The following is a 20,573-nucleotide window of genomic DNA, read 5'->3' on the forward strand; positions in this document are numbered from 1 at the left end:
CCCATCATTCCTGTGGAATAGGATGATGGACCTCTGCCTCATTCTGTTCTATCATTCTGTAATGTATTTTTCTGTAATCATCTGCGACCTACATTTCCATCCCCCATCTTCCTTAAAACTTAAAAAGAAGAATATAGGAATCAACAGAGCCCTATTATTTTATGAGAAACAAAGAATCATATTATTCTACTGTCTAGGCACAAGAACTATGTATGCATTTACACATCTAACCACAGAACAACTAAAGACACACAAGAGTGAGAATCAAAGCCTTTTCATGATGGCGAAGCTGCATGCTGGTGGCTGAACAATTGATAGTGCCTGTTTCAGGAGTGGAATGACTGCAGTCTTCCAGAGAGAACTCTATCAGCAGAGGAGGAGCCTGGAGTCTTACTGGGTTGCCTGGGCTGTGTGCAATGCTCTCATTGCTTTCCATCCAGGTAAATGCTGGCTTGCTCACAAGGTGCCTGTGCCAAATCTAAAGGCACTGGCGAGGCAGTAGGCCCAACTGGACACCTGAGCATAGCCCAGAATTTGCACTGGCAAGAAACAGTTCTTGGGCACAAAACATGGTGCTACATCCAAGAGCTGATTGCTTCCTCCTCATGGTGCACAATCACTTGTGAATAGTCTCTAAAACCCTCTACTGTTACAGTTCTGTTAACAGTGTCATGAAAGATGAATAAGTCATTTTCTGCAGCCAAGTCCCAAGGACTAAAGATCAAGTCTTGGGCAGGAAATGGCCACAGCATTGTACTTGAGGGACTTCATTCAGATCAAGACCTTTCTGAACTAGAGAATATGTAAATGGTGTCTTTGATCTTTAATAATAATAAAAACTCCATTTGTATCTAAAATGAATCTTGTGGTTAAAATTATAGGTGAACTTTCAAACTGTTTAGCCTTCTACATTTTCAGGGGTTACTTGTAAGTAATCTTTGGGTTTCTCTCTCTTCAACTAGTGAGTATTTGCCATTTGGGGAGAAGATGGGATTTAAGGCATCCACGCATTGCATTGTTTTATATTTTTGTATAGTTAATGTGCCATAGATTTTTGATTGTCTCTATGATGTATAATCTATTGCTGAAGTAACAGACACTGAAAGCCACTTAATACCTGAATGTCACCGGCCTTTGATTAGCTTTGTGGTCTTATTTCAGCTTTTCATACAGCCCAATGCTCACTCAATCCCTTCATGCTTGTTTCAATGCTATTTCTTCCTGGTTTTCTAAATAATAAAAGAATCTTAACAAAGAATCTTAGCAGATGTCTCCTCTCCTCAGTATCCTAACTTTATTTCTGTTGTGAAACTCTACTCAGCAAAGAAGCTGCATGAGAGTTTCTAAGCTATAACTCACACTTGAAATCTTAAGAAATATCATTAATAATTCGATACTTCATTGTATTTACAATTTTCATTCCACTTACTATTTTTGTTGGTCGGTTGTGTTGCTTATGTATTTCATTCCCTCAATTTAATAAGCAAATCTGTCTTGTACTATATGCCATAGGAAAGATAGGAAAACAGGAATATAGGGAATTTCTAGTCTTTGAGTTGTGGTTTCTTGTGGCTTCTCAGCTCTTGTGAGTCTTGCTCAAACGACAAAAGTAGGATGCTTCTTCAGCACAGTGGAGGGGAGATGAACACTAAGTTCATGGCCTATCTGAGTTACAGAGTTATTGGCTTTTGGTTGTCACTGGAAGAAGAAAAGCCAGCCTTCCTCAGTGAAATGATACCTTGTATATCAACCACATTCCCGAAGCAGACACACAACAAAGTGGATTCCATGCATTTGAAGGATTTGTTTGTTTATTTGTTTGTTTGTTTGGTGTGTGCGTGTTTTAAAAGGGGAAGAAGAAATTTGATTAGAACGAGGTAGAAGAGGATCTGTAAAGTGCTGATGGAGAGACATGAATATGAGTAAAATGCATGGTATAAAATTATAGAGAATAAATAAATGCATTGCCTAAAAATATGAGTTGATGGAGTCAGAAAGAGACAGAGAAATAAAGATATATATGCTGTCATATCCCAGTGCTAGCCTCAAAGAGGCTAAACAGTTCTTGACCAATTATTTCCCTGAGCAAGAGCAAAGGGCAGAGAGTTAGCTGAAATATGGAAATAGAAAGCTAATGGTGAGGACCAGGGAAAGGAAGACGGCAGCTGAAACATACTTGGGTAAATCATTCAGGACTGGTTGGGTACACTGTGTATCAATTTAACACTCATAACCACAAATACTCACCTACTGCACACACACATGCACACAAAAACCTTGAACTCTATTAACTGGCTGGAACTTTAATCCATGATGGCTTGCGAAGGAGAAAGGAGAAAAACTACTCACCCAGTCCATGCATCTAAGGCATCACAACTCCCATAGAGGACTGGAGTCTCAGGAAGGAGAGTAATTGAGATAGAGAATATAAAGGTGGATAACGTCTTCTTGACACATTCATGTCATAAACTAAGAGCAGAAGATTTGAGTTTGCATGTATAGTCAATGATGAGCCAACCAAGTTGACTTGAGCTTTCTCACTATCCATTGCCGGGAATGTTAGAAGTATTAATATGTCCATGGATAGCTCCTAAACTTAAGTAATTATGGAAGTCCTTACTACAGGAATTGTGATATTGTGGAAGACAACTTGTCTGCTATAGAATGTTGGGTTGGGTGGTGCTGACTTTGGTTTTCTTTCCCTTCAGTGTCCACAAATTCATTTAAAAACATTTCTATTAGTATTTCTGATCCATCTGATAGGTCTTTTGACTCACAAAAGACCTCTGAAATGGGAAATATCAACTATTCAAGGAAAATCTTAACTTAAATTCTGGTTAAAGAAATACAATATCTTATTACCTTTCTAGTAATACTAGATTATTTTGTGCTGGCAAACTTAAATTGCAAGTAAGATGTACCATTTGCTACACAGACTATGCATCTTGCTATCTTCTGAATCTGATTAATACAGATTTTAGACAGCTCATCATGCTTGCTGTCAGCTATTTCTTTCCTTGCAGATTTGTATTATTCAATTAGAATTCTCCCTGGAACTCATGTGACTATTCTCACTCATGTTCAAGAAGGTTGTGAGCTACTTGAGGACAAAGATGGAGAAAAAAAATGCATCTGTTTGCATTCAGTGTCTTACCTTGTATCTAACATATGGTAGTTGGTAAATAAATATTTGTTAAATAAAATGTAGCTTGTTAAATTGCAGATTGCTCAGAAACTGTGTAATGTGCAGAAAGGACAGAGCATGAAGCAAAGCAATATGAATACATCAGAGACCATGTTCACCCAGATAAGCAGATTTAATAGCCTCGTATGACAGAGCAGCTGTCATTTTCCAGTTGCTAAAAAAAGGTTTCCTATGGTAAGCTGGGGGGTAGGAGACGTCGATGCAAATCTGTCCTGGCAGTGCTATGCTGTCCTATTAGAATGTCATATACACGTGCCTTTCTTTATTTGAAAGATACACAATTAAAGACCTCCAGTTTCTCAACTGCAAATAAATAAACTGCAAATCCTCCTTATTTCAGGTCCGTTCTTCCCTATGTCATTTACAGAGTCTATCACAGTCGCAAACAGGACTTATTACTGCTGGGAACTGCTACTGGCATGCTGTGCTCAGACCACTAGCTGCTGGCCGAATTCTCCCTGGGTGAAAGCTTAACAGTGATGGTTGCCAAGAAGGTAGGAGAGGATGGGTAGACATAGCTCCTTGGAGTGAGCTGTGGTGAGAAGAGAAGCCAGGCCATGGGTGTGGGCATGGAGAGGGCACGGTGTGGGTGTGGGCATGGGCGGGGTTATGGGCATGGGCAGGGTTGTGGGCATGGGCATGGGTGTAGGCATGGCCTGCCTTTTCTTCCTCTGCCTTACCCATATCCACAGCAATGGTTACTGAGTATACTACTTTTCAAAGTTGAAAACAGTTGGGAAGGTTATTCTATTTGTCCATATCATCAAGGAAGAAATTTGCGTCCCTTTTAAAATTGAAACTGAATACACACAAGAAAAGTTTCTCCACATATATTTAAGGAGAAAAAATATGATTATGGAAACTGTCTGAAATAATATCTATGTCCCTGCTCCCCAGAAACTCAACAGGAATTAAGATACCAGTTTAAGAATGATTAGAAGGGGATATAAATCATGATAATAAATTATGCTTTGTTTTGTTCCAAATATGTTTACAGTAACTTATAGGCCACTTGCTGAACTATGAACTATGAATTTAAGCCACATTTTAAGGACAAAAAGCTAATTATAAAAAATAAATGGTGCCAAGAGTAGGCAGTAAGATAAATCTTAAAATGATAGCTTTCCACTTGAGTAACACTTTTTAAGAAAGATTGTAGGTTAATGCTTAACCTTTAAGATTAAAACATTAATCAGATATCCTCAGAGTGAATGGAGATTTATAGACCAATTTGCAGAGTATAAATAAACTATAAAAATAGAGTGTATCTGTGTGACAAGTGTGATAAGAAACTTTATTTCACCCCATTGAGCTCCACAGCTTTTCTGGAGCAGGGGAAGATGGTGCCTGTAGTTTTATAACTCTCAAGGTAGAACTAATTTTGCAAGGCAAAGTGACACGTGCTTACCTCTCACAGCGTGGTCCTGTGTACCCGACAGGACATTCATCACAGATCAATCCCAGACTCCGGTCTAAATGGCATGTTGGACTAAAGCTGTGGTGACAATGTTCAGGAGACAAGGAAGAAGCATATACATGAGATTGTTAGTAGTATATTCTCATATATCTTTCTCTACCACACTGTGCCTAAAGCAGACAGGCTGGCCATTCTCATCTCCCAGACAGAATAGAGTCTGGCCAATGGAGGATGAAATGGCATTGCTATTTTAACAGAGATGAATCTAGCCCCAGTTGAGAGCAGGATCCCTGTGTCATGCTATTAACTGACCTTTGACTCTTCTGGCTCTTAGATCACCAGCAAAGAGAGTGGACACATAGCAGCTTTGCAAAAACCTCTCCAGGTTTGAAGAAAACCTACTTTCACATCCCCCCTTTCCAAGCATATACCTCAGAATTAGAGGCAGCATGGAGAAACCTGAGAGACAGTGGAGCGCAGTGGACTCAGGGTGGCTGCACGGGTTCTATATCCAGATCAGAGGCCATGGGCCTGTGTGTCAGCTATTGCAGATATGTACCCACAGGCATTACATCACATGGATGGAATCCTTAGAAAGTTTTCAGCAAAGACCTAATACATACACTCTACTTCATTTATAATCAAACAAATCAAGCAAAACCAGCTTTGACATTTCATATCTCCCAGCATGTTCTAACATGTACCCATCGTTACACACATTTCCAGTTTGGAACAGAAGTAACAGAGTGTGAAATCAAGACCAACTCAGCACTGTTATATGGTAGAGTCAGCCTCCGTCATCCTATTCAGCACTAGTTTCACATTTTGGCCTGGTGAGAAACACCTTCCATGTAACAACTGACCGAATATCAACTGTTTTCTGGTTTTTCCATGAGCCCTCAACGACTTTGAGTTTTGTGTTATGTTGTTCTTTTTAAATTTTTATTTTTATCTCATATATAAATAACATACAACATAATTTAAAATCTATATAATATGTTTATAGATATAGATAGATATAGATATAGATATAGATATAGATATAGATACAGATACAGATACAGATACAGATACAGATACAGATACAGATACAGATACAGATACAGATATAGATATAGATGGTGCCATATAACTTTTTCATGGTATATATTATCTATATCTTCATGGTATATATTATCCATATCATGTTAAGCATATTTTCTAAAAAATCTTCTATTTCTTTATGGTAAAAAATTTCAATGTCACATGTTGCATATTTCTGAAATATATATGGTTTTCTTTACATACATACCCCTTTTATATAATACCATGTGAGAAATTCTTTGTTTTAATTAACTATAACTTCATATGCTTGATCAGCCTTTCCCCTCCCCTCTCTCATCGTCTTCTCATAAGAATGGTCTCTGCAAGGTCAAGTTTTCTAAACCCTACATCAACATTTTATAAGGAACTGTCCTCAATTAATCTTACTCCAATTATGTTTTCTCTATGTTATTTTCCATTTTACAATATAAAATAATTGCTTTAAAATCAAATAATTAGATCACAATAAAGTAAAAATGTTAGGCCCTGTCTGGTTCTGCTTCTGATAGTTGGTATGACTCTGAAATATTTTTCCATCTTTGCTGCCAATCATGACTGCCTCTTAAAAGTAACCCATCTCTGGCTTAAGTCTGAGTAGACCTGCAATGCTTCAATAATTCTCATTTTTCTATAATATCATATTATTAGGTTCCATTAGACACATCTTACTGCTATTTCAACTCATTTCAAAATCTAAATGAATCTGTGGGGTCAGAGAGAAAATCTTCCCAGAAAAAAAAATACTAAAATTTATAAAAGTGAGAGAGGTCCTGATGGGTGCTATGGGAGCCCAGCTCATGGGCTATGGAGGATTCTCTTGGTAGAGAAGAGCTTACAACAAAAGGGTTCACGTGTGTGATGTCTTAACATGTATTTAAGCAAACGAATGGAAATTTGATTTCTGCTGTTACTTAACTTGTGGCTTGTTATTGTTTGGCAAAGCTCAAAGAATCTGGATTCTGACAACTCACTAGTATGTACATGTGTTCTTCCAAAATTGGCACTCTCTAACTGCCAAGGAGAACACCGGGGTTTTCAACCTTGTTGGACTACATGCAGTGACTGCATGAAAGCTAATGAATTATTTTTCTAAAAATTCTAAATCAGCTTACCATCAAGACATGTAAAGGTGACTGACAAGGCTTCTGACACCTTAAAACCATTTCTAAAATAAATTTCAAATTCTTAAAAAAGACTCTCTTGTCAGTTAAAACTAACAGCAGTAAAGTCAAATATCCTCACCGACAGAGAGCAATACATTTTCAGAAAAGATATTAAGCAATAACAATATATTCTATTTGACTGGCTCTTAGCTTTCAGAGTACTTACTATCACAATTATACTGAATTTTAACAGACTCCTATGAACTGGTTGAGACACATAATTTTACTTCTTCAAGGTTGCACATTAATTTCCAGGAGAATTTATATGAGATCTGTAACTTGAAGGTCTTCATTTGATCCTCTTAGCTATAACCACCGTCATTCAAATTTGCTGATGATGTTTCCATGAGTTTAAGCTTCCATGCTTGCTTGCCCTGGTGTAGTGAAATAAAATCTTTCCTTATAATATCCCCCTGTGCATGCTTTCACACTCTTTAAACAATTCTAAGTGAGCATTATTCCTTTCCTATTATTCTTATAGTAATTATAGTCACAGTCACAGTAGAAGATGACATGCAACAATATATATAAAATTAGAACAAGAAACTAATGTGCATAGTAATGGTGCCCTGGGAATCTGGACTGACAGAGTGGGCATCTCCATGCCGACTCTGGCCCAAATGTGGAGCTAACTGCTGTGAGACACTAAGAGGGAACGAGAAGATCATCACTGATTTCAAGAGATTCTAACCTTACGCCACTATTGAACGCTAGCTAGCTCATACATCACTAACAGAAAAAATGATCGTGCTTCATAGATTTTCTAGCCCATGTCACCAAACATTAGGTGAGCCAAGAGAAGAAATGCAAGCTCTTGTTGGAATGAACCCTACAGCCTTTCTCAATAGACAAGCATATATTATATGTACAAGAACTTATTTATAAGTATGTTATAAACATATATATATACACTTATAATTACAGTCATACATGACTATGTGTGAATCTATACAAAATATGAATTCACATGTACAGCTATAATTATTTTTGTTTTAAATTAACAATAAATTGTCATGTGATGTGTATAATATTCCATATGTACATATATGTATATATACATACTTATAATTACAGTCATACATGACTATGTGTGACTCTATATGTAAATATGAGTTCACATGTACAGGTATACTTAGCTTTGTCTTAAAACAAGATTAAATTGTCATAGAATATATTGCTATAGCTTATCCTGAAACATATTTCTCAATTTTAACTACTGAATTTGATAATTCAAAATTACTTCATGTGTAGATGTGTTCACGTTTGTGTACATATGCATGAATTCACATGTGTATGAGGCTGCACATGCATGTGTGTGCCCATTCTTGTAGAGGCCTGAAACTGATGCTGGCTATCGTACTTGATTATTATCTACTTTAATTATTAAGGCAGTGTCTGTCTCTCTGTATGTAGACCTGGAGCTCACCAATTTTGCCTAGTCCAGCTAGGTAAATTACTTGCCTTGCAAATCTCTTGTCTCTGATTTCCTGATTGCTGAGACCATAGGTCTTCACCATGCCTGGTTAGCTTATACATAGATGCTGTGAATTTAAACATTGGTCACCATGCTTGTATGGCAAGTACTTTATCCACCGAGCCATATCCCCAAGTCAATATAATCTTATGTGCAAACCCTAGAATCAGCTCTAGAACTGTTTTACTGTTTTATAAACATAGCTCTTAGTACTGCTGATGTCCACCAAGTATTGCTATGACAGTGGTATGTAGGACTTGTCAAGACCCCACTCCATGTCCATACTGTGACAATGATCAGTATAAGGCATTGTAAAACTGAGGGATATTTCAGAAGACTTCGATGATAGTATCTATTTTTGTACAACCTAAGTGTTCAAGCAAAGATATTCATGGATTTGTCTTTAAACTATGAATTTTGTAACTAAAAATTAATGAATATAAACTGAGATGTTTACACTTTATTTTTCATTCAGAAGTAAATTTCATTTCTTCAATTACTATCTTTAGTTAAAATATATGTATCACTAAGATGAAAAGGACAAACTGTATACACTGTAAGTAGCTGATGAAGGTGATCTATATTTATAATTTATATATTATATGATCATCTATATCCATATATCTTAATAGTCATACCAATCTATCTTTATTTCCATCACATTTGATTTATTTAGCAATATTATCTAAGAAATTTGGAGCCCAAATGCCTATGATTTCTAAGATTTATGACCAGGGATTAAGAGATAAATCACTAAGATAAAGTTATCACTAAGCCTGCACTTCAATTGGAGGCTGCAGCAACCTTTAGCTTTTTTATCATTTCTGAATAATCTGTGGAAATTCAAATCTCATCTTATAAATTAACTGTGAATATTCAATTATACCTCAGAGTACCTAGCTAAGATTATAACAGTAAAGATTTTTAAGGATTTTTTTCAATTATGAAGATGGTTTCCTTTACCAGTAAGTACCTATGCCTACCAAATAGCTTTTATATTTTACTGAAAATATTTAGATTATTAGATAGACTTTTCCTATTGTAGTTGCACAGCTAGATTATAATAATTTTGTAAATTGTTTTCAATTTAATAGATTATATAACTTAAGTCACAAAGCTTACAAACATTTAATTTATAACTATGTATAATTTATAAACTATGTGGAGTACCATTTATTCTTATTTTTTGTTTACAAAATACAATTAAATCTGTAATTTAAAATAGTCAATCATTTTTCTTACAAATCTACAATTAAAGATAAAATGTCTATGACACATTTAAATATTTACTGTTGATAAAATTATCTTAAAATTCAATTAATTCTGCCCTATGTTACTAATGCTTATATATATATTATGTATTTTATATATGTATTTATAAAACCTGATCAACATAATTAAACCAAGCTGGAATGCATTTGTTTTAGGAAACACCATCATTAGATACTGGGATTCCACTGTGGTTTTAATGTTTGCTGAGTTTGTTGTCTCAGGAAGAAGTAATTAGAACTATTATAAAAAGAGTCATACAGCAGAACTAGAGGAAACACGGGTCATGATTACCTGTAATCATCCAAGTAACTTCTCTCCCAAAGGACTCTTCTTCTATCATGTACAACATTGGTCAGATTTGAGAGGAAATCCATTATATCTATATGTCCAATCATTTTTATGCTTTTAAGTATACAAAGCTGGGATTCACATGATACAATAAGTGGTCAGTATTACTGAACTGATGTTTTGGGGATATGTTCTGTGGGAAAATCCCAGGTACCACCTGCCCATTTTTCTCCGTAATGATTGGTGTGGAACTGTGATTTTTATGTATAGGTAGATGGTTTGGACAATACCAGTCAGCCACAGTGAACACAGATGTCTTATATTATGAAGGTGAACCCTTCAACTGAGCAGCTGTTAGCAAGCTTATCACATCATGTCCAGCACAGGCCCGTGTAATTTGCTTCATTTGTTCCCTTACAGTCTTTGCTTTTTGGTTTCCTTCTTTCCTTCTTTCTTCTCCTTGACATCATTGTTGATTAAAAGTTCTTAAGTCCTGAGTCTGTCTAGATTCATTACCTGAATGCTTGAAATGTCTGATAAACTACATTTAAAATACATTAAACCGGAGTCTCATTTCTTTTCACCTTCTCGTTCTCTCTAGGAACTCTCACTTACCATGCAGATCCATGAATTGTTTTAGTAGTTTCACTTAAAACATATATTTTATTTTTTTAAAAAAGTTCTTTAATATGTACTGCAGAGGAATGAAGTGGTGATATTAAATAACTTCACATTTTAATGGGATACTTGAGATTATGACTCTGAACAAGTTTTTAAATTCATTCTCAGCTCTCCATATTTTTAAATTTTTAAATTTTTAAAGTTCCTTTAAATTCATTCTCAGATCTCCACTATTTTAATTGCTTTATATATTTGAATTGTATAATTATGACACTGTTCCACTAGGGGGTTAACTCAGTGAATGGAGTGACATTTTGGTAACTTGCTCAAATTTTTGCATCTTGAAGTGTGAAACCAAGGAATTCTAGCTCTAGAAATGACATCAAAATGCTATCTTCTTTTCAGAAACTTCATTTATTGATCTACAAAAATGGAAACAATACTATCGACCTTACTGGGTTATCTTTGAAGCTGAAACACCCAAATATGGTGCTCTGATGTATGCCTGGCTCTGGCAGCCTGCCCTCACTAAACAGTTCCTCCCCTCCTGACAACCAGTAAATTCTGAAGAGGGAGGTTGGAGGGGAGAGTGAAGTTTTCAGAGGTTCTGAATAGCAGGAACCTCAGTTATCGATAGGACTTAAGGAATGGCAGAATTATTTCCCATGTGTTTTACTTGGATTCTTATCCATTGAATCTTAACAGATGACCATATAGCACAGGGCCTTCTTGGATATGGCCTCAGAGTTAGCCTTACTTGATCAAATTCTCACGTTAAAAGACAACAGCTGACAGATTTCCCTTAATATTTAAACATCTTTTCTATAGTGTTATCACAGCATCTGGAAAGAGCCAGAGAAATATATTACAGCAAGATATTTATTAGGCACCAACTTTGCCTTAAATGGGCCTCTTCAAAGATGACCTTGCTTCATTTGAGTGTAGTTAGAGGTTGAGCCTAGTGGTAGAGCATGTGCTTAGTAAGCATGCTAAGGCTCCTAGTTTAGTTTTCAGCATGACAAATGACAACAATAAGAAATAAAATGACACATATTTATAAGTATTTAATTATAGAAATACTAATTTATGTGATGTGCCTAATAATAGCACTTGTTTATTTGTTTGTCTGCTACAGAGCCATTCATTTAGATGTGCCTATGGTTTAGGAATGTGTCATTTAGGAACTGAAATAGAGTATTCTCATAAAGTTAAGTCTCAGTCAAGGTATTTTTTTTTCTTTTTAAAATCTCTCCTCTGGTAGAGGTAGTCTACTTCTGTAAGTGCGCAAATGAAAGAGATTGATTATAAAGCTTACATTATACTTTTTCAAAAGCTACATTATTTATGCAAGATAATATAATAATCATCACTCAGAGTTCAATGCTCATTTATGATACAGTGTATGTCATGGAACAAGTTTAGTAAGGCATATATAACATAAATATATTACAATAAATGATTATTCATAAAGAGTATAGATTTGTTTAAAATGGGCCCGTTCTTTGAAATTAATTTAGAAATTTCATTTGAGTTGTATCTCTTAGATTCTCAATCAAATCTTAGCCAAAATAGCAGAGTCTTTGGAAAGAGTAATAGTTTTAAATACTTCACCTTTGAAAACTTACATTACGCTCTTGAGAAATCCATATGGTTTGTTCTAATATCAAAAGTGCATCCATAGCAGTGTAAGGGAAGCTCTGTAGTAAGGAAAATCTGGTACTCACTTATTTGATGGGATATTGAGTGGACAGGCACAGGGCTGACAGTCTTCAGAGGTTCCTTGAGTAGGATCACCATAGAAACCAGGGAGACATTCATTGCAGTACGGCCCACCTGTGTGATCTTTACAATTCTGTGAAGGAAGTGCACACCAGTTCTTTACTTTTCATCTCAAACACAAACACATGATCAAAATTAGCTCTACAGAGTTATTAGTGTGTTCCCATTGGGGAGATTAATTTCCCACATTAAATGTTAAATGTTACAGCAGAAAAGAACCATTGGAAGTTAATTAACACATAATATTTACCTTACGACTTCCATCTAGTTTTGGTATAACATAATTTTAAAAAATGATCAAAATTCATTAAGAAAAACTTTCAGTGTGAAAATTGCATTTTGTTCTTTTTTATAAGTCAATGTATAGGTTGTGTGTGTATGTATATGTGTGTAGGCATAAAGCTCTAACAACATTAAAAATGCTGGTTTAGTGAGAACTGTAGCTCAATACATAAATCTCTTTTGACTTGCTCTTTTAGCTTAGACAATAATCTGGAACTTAGTGGACTCTGATTGATTAGACAATGCATTTCCATATGAGATTTATGAGGGCATCGCTTGGCCCATAATTAAATATTCAAAAACAAATAATTGAAACATACAATATATAATTATACACACATATATTTATTATGTTACATATAATCACATATGTACCATTATAATAATTACAATATGTAGTTACACTCCAAGATATGTAACTATTGCCTTTAGAAATAAAAAAAAAGAAACAGAAACTACATTTTCTTGCCATTTGTTTTGGGAAATATGTCTTTTCCAAAAATATAATAAAATAATTTACTTCTTGATCTCTTCATATTAACTAGGTTTTCTTCCTTGGGTTGGTACACATTTATAAAAGTCTGAGATTCAGGTGAATAATTCAGTTGCCTGTAGGAGGAGCTAAGGTGGGAGGAGTAAAGAGAGGAAGAAGAGTAAGGAGAGGAAGAGGAGGAGTAAGGAGAGGAAGAGGAGAAGGAAGAGGAGGAGTTAGGGGAGAGAGACCAGAGAGAGGGGTACATGGAGGCAGATGTGCGCATGTCTCTAGCAGTCAAAGGTAGTCTGCATATCTAGGTTGGGTATTGGGTTACATCTCTAATTGTATGGGCACATTGTTATTGAGCATTATCAAACATATAAAGCCATCAATTAATGTTTAAGCATTAGAATCTCATTTTCCTACCAGGCCCGGGTGGATGACGGGATGGTCTGGGCAATGCCCAGCCTTGTGGAGACAGCATGGAAGACTGACAGAGCCATTTCCCACGCTGGAGTCTCGTGGGTGGCAGGGTCGGTGTCTCTGGCTGCCTGAGCAGACTGCCCAAGCTGAGCAGAGGTGGTACACCCACCAGTGCTCGTGGCTGCAGGCCTACGCTTGTCAAGAACATGTGGGCTGATTAAGAACAGGCAAGATTGGAAGCAGCCATTTTTAAATATCTCCCACAACAGTTGCCAAGCAGTAGAATTGTCTCTAACTGTTCCAAGAGCTCAGCATCATTAGTCTCTGTTTACCAAATAAGTGTGTTTACTTCCTATCAAAATGCATTCATTATTGTTAAAAATATTTCAGTTTAATAGGGATATACAATTAATAATTTTCCTGCATACTGCAAAAAAGTTCATAGACCCCAGGAGTATGCAGTCTTTATTTTATGATCAGTAGACAAATTTTGTAAGATAAATAGCTAAAATATAAATTAACCTTAAACTGAATGTATAAAGTTATTAACCTTCATGACCGCTGGAATAGACTAAGTTAATGACATTCTGAATATTATTTATTTTGATGTTTTAAAATAAGAGTGATCTCAATTACATTTAGTAATGGACTCAACAGGAGGACGGGAATAAATAAGTAAAGATACAATTCTGAGAACAACTTATAAAAATTCCTTGGAGAGGTCAGACTTACTTGTTGAAAAAAATCCAAAATATAATTTATTCAATTAACTTTGAACCTCTGATTTAATTCTGTGAGGTAAAGGAGCCAAAGTTCATTAACTACAAATAAGTAGATTTTTTTACATTAACTGGTATATTTTAAATGAGCTTCTCTTTATTTAAAATTACTTTTTAAATTGTTCAGCAAACTTTTTTTTTCAAAAAAAAGCACTGATATTAGTTTTGCTGTTGACGGTTATTATGTAATATCTAAGAGTCCATTTGCAGACAATGGCTTTCCGTTTGATTGTGTCTTCCTGATACTTCTACTCACTTTCCAAATTTACTTTAAATCACCTATTTTTAAAAACCTAAGAAACTGCTTCTTCTTTGAAAAAAAAATGGTTTTTGCGTATTTTCAAGGTGACATGATGAAAATTAGATCTATAAAATCTTTTGGGTTTTTAAAACAGGATCCTTAAACTGATTACACAGTACTCAGACCAAAATGAAAATTTCTGAAATTCAACTGAAAACTCTTGGATAATTTGCATTTCTTCAACTACAGATTTGAAAGGGAAACAAATGCAGTGTCTTCCTTATACTTTCTATTTTTACCTTTCATTGAATTGAAACAAGAGTAATCTTAAAACTCAAGTATGTTTGTAATCAAAAATGAGCCAGCACCAGGCAAGCAATACAATGGAAATCAAAACTGGGAAAGCTAGATGTTTTCCTCTGATGAGCTGCCTGTTTTCATAGGTAGCTTTTCTGTCAAAGTGACTTTTAAACATTTCTTGCAATTCCTATCATGAAATCAGTGAGACTCAGACACCTCCCTAGCTTGAATGCTCCCTAGGTTTTCTCCATTGCACTAGAGTGGAGATGACCTTGCCATATAGATCCACTCTACGGCAGAACCCTGGATCCCATTTTAAAGTGCCATGTACTCATTTATAACCAGATTTCAAAGAAAAGTGACACTAAAACATTGCTTTAAAAATAACTAACTTTATGTTTATGTTCACTACTAGCAAAAATTATTATTTCTCTCTAAATAATAAAAAGGAGATAAAATGAAAACTTGACTGAGCAGTAAAAATTCCTTTCCTACATAATATTCTAATATTGCTCTGTGTAGATTGTATCGAAACCAATGCATTCAAAATGGGAACTCAGCACAGTTTGCCTCCCGGTACAGGGAAATGGTACTTCACCATCTCCAAAAGAGCCTATATGATCATTAGCTCCCACAGGAAACCCAGAAAAAGGAGATTAAGTCTCCATGACTAAGATGCCCATGGCTTCCGCAAGACCCTTCCTTTATTTAAAGGTAAACTCCTCTCTTCTTGGCCCTCACACTGTCAATAACCTGGTTGGCTCTGGCTACCAATTCCCTCATGTTCCCACTCTCAACACTCTGCTCAAGAGCTATTTTTCTATGAAACAAATGTTTCCTATTCTGCAAATTATCATATCATCAAATGGGCCAATGTCAGGGTATGATTAATCTTAATGAACTCAACTTCATATAATACCTTAGGGGAACATTATGAAGGTTGTATTGTGACATTTATTTTTGTTCTTTCAGGGTAAGTAAAGTGAATTCATGTTAGTTTGGAACTGGATATATTTAATTGCACGCTAATAAAGTGTCTAAAGGTAATTCAATATTTTCCCCAGAGTCATTTTAAAAGGCTGTAGTATAATTAAAATGGAAATCACTCAGTATTTTTATTTGTAAAATCATTTGAAAAATTTACTGATCCATAAATTAGGGATATCATGCTTTACGCTGCTATGCAATTGAATATGATCTTATACAGAGAAAACAGAAAATGTATCAATAAAGTCAAATGCCAAATTACATTGGAATAAAAGCCTTGATTTTTCATTTTGGATTTTTTCCAGCAGCATTCAAGTATAGGAGAAAGCAGAGAAATGGGCAAGAGGAATATCACATAAGAATTACAGACAACAGAATCTGCCTTAAATTCTGCAGACAGAAGAGAATATGATATCCTCCCAAATTGATATCATTTCAAGTTGTGCTTCTGTGAGACTAATGCCATGAGAGGTGCAGTTTTGAGCTTCATGCCATGTCAGACAATATAAGGCTAACATGCCCTGGAGTTACCATGGATGTCGGTGATGAGAAACTCTCCAGGCATCGAGCTACTTAGCAGCACAAACAGAGCTCACCATTTTATACAGTCTATTGTCTGGTTAACAATACAGAGCCAATAGTACAAGAAGATGCATTACATATGTTTAATATTTTAAAATTTATGCCCAGCATTTTAACTGATCTCAGTGTTCAAGAGTTCAAATAAACATATGCAATATATTCTGATTTCCAAAGTGAAAGAAGCCCCTAAAGTATAAAAATGTGAATTGTTTTTATTTTAATGGTTGCATTTTGTTTTTCATGTTATTGGGATCTAGATCACTTTGTGTTTTAGAACAGTCCACTTTGGGTAGATTTATAGAAGAGAGAGAAAGCATATTTATTAAGAGTACTTGTGTATCTGAGTCATTAGTCACATTTTATAATGATATATTTGATCCTAATTCTCTTGTTAGTCAATATGAAAAAATTACTTTTTCATAGTTGCTAGGGAGATCACATATGAAAGAGCATTCTTAGCTTCCAACTCACTTCTTAACTTGTTCAAGGTTGCAAAGGTAGCAATCAAATTCCAGGGTTTGCTGAGTAAATTTCAGCCTTGTCAATCAGTAACTTCAAGAGAGAAACACTTACTAGACACTCTCCTGTGATGTCATCACAGGCCTCTGCGTGAGCAAAGCACTGACATGGTTCACAGATGCCACCGAAAATAGTGCCGTTAACTCTTCGATGCCGAGGCCAACATGCCTAAAAGAAAGATAAGGTTCCAGTTACCTTTTCAGTACTAAAAATAAAAGGAAAGTAGTTCTCTTTTTTCTGATAATAGAAAATAACCCAGGTAGCAAATTCAGCAAATGTGCTTGTCAAAATGGATCCATTATTGAAACATTACTACTGTACTATTACCCCTGACTCCAGGACTTTGTACTGACCTTACTGTTACTGGCAGGTATGAGATTAGAGGAAGCATTAGCTTGGTGTCTCTTCTGAAATGGTAAAATAAAGGACAGATATAAAGAATTGAAATGTGACAGTCTCAAAGAAAAAAGCACAGACAAGGTAACAGTAGGAAGAGCACTGAGATAAGCAGCCGTCATGAAAGGAGCCATAGAATCTTAGGCAGAGAAAAAGTACACACTGTCATCACAGACTGGTTCTTGGCATGGATTACCTTTTCCCACATACTGACTGCCCTGATGCTGCTACTTACATAAAATCTTTAGAGTCATTTGGAAAATATACCTGTCTCCTCCCCTCTTTCACTTGAAAACATACCCAGTGACTGGTACATGTTCAGAATTCATATATTTCATCTTTCATTTCTTCTGTCGTTTATGCTTTCTCAAATTTGTATAAAATAGACTATGACTTATTTAACACATATTGCCTTGCTACTTCATTTATGTTATTTGACTGTTTAAGTATGCTTATATTCACCACTGATTTGTTTTTTTAAATTTAAAGCAAAGTGATTTGGAAACAGAAAACCAATTACAGTGGGATATTTGCATGGCAGGTTTTACATATGAATGAGCAACCCATATCTCTTTTCATTGTTCATTATATTGCCTTTGTTTGTGGACTTACACAGATGAGAGGAGATGTAAAAAAAAAAGTGAAAACTTTGCTGCCCTCTGGAAGGAAGTGTATGATACCCTCAGGTTGCAATTGCATCTTGTGGGTTATTTATTATGCTTCTGGATGGTTAAATATACCATCATATGTCAAAAAAGGTTCCTGCTTTGGAAGGAAATGGAAAGTAGAGAAAACCATTGAAATAATAAACTACTTAGAAGCATGCTGTGTCTGTGTCATGTTGGAAATGATCCTTTTGCCTCAGGATGTGAGGAATCTTCCATTTGAACAACAATAACAAACATATGAAAATGATATACTGATATTTCTTATCTGAGGAGAAAATAAAATCCACTTTTCTCTTAATTTAAGCAGCACAGAGACAATGGTTCTAATTTCTTTTCTCCTTTCAGTATATTTTTCTGTTTCAATTCAAATGATTCTTTCTCTAACATATATTTTTCAAGACCTATAAGCCTACACTATTCAGATGGAAGTAAAATGTAAAGATATTGACAAGACAAAGAGAAGCAACTTATTTTTGTCAAATCAGGTCCTCAGGGTGCCATTCTTTAACACACGTTTCTAAAAACAGTATTTTTGAAATCAAAAAATACTTGAATCAGTCCTCTTTCTAAAAGCATTCTAGTTACTTATACTTTCCAGTGGTTTGAATGAATATGACTTCTGTATGCTCATACACTTGAGTACATTGTCTCTATTTTGTGGACCTATTTAGGAAGGATTCAGAGGTGTGGCTTTCCTTGAGGAGATATGTTACTGGGGAGATTGGGCTTTGGCATTTCACAAGACTATGCTCCATTCATAGCATGCCCTCTGTTTCCTGCTTCCAAATCAAGATGTTAATTCTGAGTTCTTTCTATCAATGTGAATTTTCTTTTCTATCATAGCCTATAACCCTCTCAGGTGTTAGCACAATGCTTTCTTCTATAAATTATCTTGGTCATTGTTATTTTTTCACGGCAATAGAAAAGTAACTGATGCACCATTTTCTTAGCCATTTATTTTGATACTCACAGAAAAATTAAAGGCATTATAATAATTTTCCACTTATAAGCCAACTACCACCAACATATATATTTATTCCACTTCATCCATACTCCCTCCAAAATACAAGGAATGAGGAAAGCAGAGTATTCTAAAAGGAGTATTATTTCACTCAGATTCTAGAACCCAGTTTATGTTTTTACAACATCCTGTCTCTCAGGTTTTATTTTAATTGAATAATTACTATCCTTGTAATACGTCCTTGTATAATATGGTCCATTGTCACCAGGTAAAATTATCGCACAAGACACAAACAACAAAAATCACCCTCATGCAACTGTCTTGATTCTAGTAAAACTGAATACCCTTACCTCCTAAGTGATCTTGAACACTTCACTTCATTCTTATGTCTACTCAAGCAAAATTGCTTTTGCTCTTGCCCAAAAGTTCAAGGTAGCCAAATGAAATCCTACGATTCCATTCTATTTCACCCATCATCATTGTCATGTGACCAGGTGAGTCCTCTCTCCCTCAATTGCATCTTTTTCCAACTCTAAGCCTTCACACTTCCAAAAAGTTCCACTCTTTCTCTTTGCCATTTTTCCTACTAGGATTCCATGAATTGTTATCAGAAGGCCTCTGGACATTATTCTTTATCTTAATCCTCATGCTCTCCCTTGAATAACTTATATGATGGCTTGACTTGCAACACTAATCAAACCATAGAAATGTGCTCATTCAAGTCCTTCACTCTAATTAGACACTGACATGGATCTCATAGACTGTCTAGTCTTATTTCTCAAACTGACTCTTAATTTTTCTCTTTTCACCAAAGTATCCCTTTTCAAATCTTTTCCAGCTCAGCTGATGACATCTCATTTTGTCATTTATCAACTCACAGCCTTTCATTATTTTCCATGACATTTAAATAAAATCTCAAATTCTTATTAGGCAAGCCTAGGCTTCTCAAGTTCACACCATAGGCTACTATTTCCCTTGCTTATTAATCTTTGGCTAAATTTGCACACTCATAGCTTAATATCACCAGTTCGTCGTCTCTTTTTTACAACAGCTGTGCTTTGGTTCTTCAACATTCCATTTAACATCATCACAGAAAGTCTATTCTGATATTTCTTTTAAAAGCTACCCCAGTTTTTGTATACTCATATGCCTACATCCAATCATAGCACCTTTATTTCAGCTACTTAAAATTGCATTTATTTATTTTATGCTTTGCTTGTATGTATGTTCATCATATGTGTGTCTGGTGCCTCAACAGGCTAGAATAGGGAATTATATTCCCTGGGACTAGAGTTACAGATGTTTATGAGCCACTATACAGGAGCTGAAAACAGAACCAGCATCATCTGGACAAAAGCCAGTGCTCTTAACTGGGGATCTGTCTTCTCATCTTCAGTGATGATTTTATACTCAACATTTGTAATACTTAAAGCAACTATGTCTAGGGCCTTAATTGTCTCAAATATATATGCTCATCAAAAATTGTCAGCTAAATGAAAAATATAGATACACCTGAAAATTAGTTAGTATTAATTCAATTTTATAGAAAGAAAGCATTCAGCCTAAAACTTTTATTATTAGCCCACTTCCTTTACATTTCTTTGTCTGTCAAAAAGGCAAATTATAAGATACTAGGCACAAAAAAAGTTTGAGAAACT

The 20,573-nt window shown here is 35.3% G+C and overlaps 1 protein-coding gene across 1 annotated transcript in view; it reads right to left on the bottom strand.

The window, feature by feature from the left end:
- Lama2 (laminin subunit alpha 2) overlaps positions 1-20,573 on the bottom strand; it is a 575,131-nt gene that overhangs the window by 210,690 nt on the left and 343,868 nt on the right. Inside the window, exons 16-18 of the mRNA XM_028766419.1 lie at positions 16,945-17,058; positions 12,248-12,375; positions 4,614-4,700 (exon numbers count right to left, since the gene is read on the bottom strand). Coding sequence (XP_028622252.1) covers positions 4,614-4,700; positions 12,248-12,375; positions 16,945-17,058 — 329 coding nt within the window. The remainder of the gene's footprint in view (positions 1-4,613; positions 4,701-12,247; positions 12,376-16,944; positions 17,059-20,573) is intronic.

Source organism: Grammomys surdaster, unplaced genomic scaffold, assembly GCF_004785775.1.
Source record: "Grammomys surdaster isolate TR1022 unplaced genomic scaffold, NIH_TR_1.0 168, whole genome shotgun sequence".
NCBI classification, from domain to species: Eukaryota; Metazoa; Chordata; class Mammalia; order Rodentia; family Muridae; genus Grammomys; species Grammomys surdaster.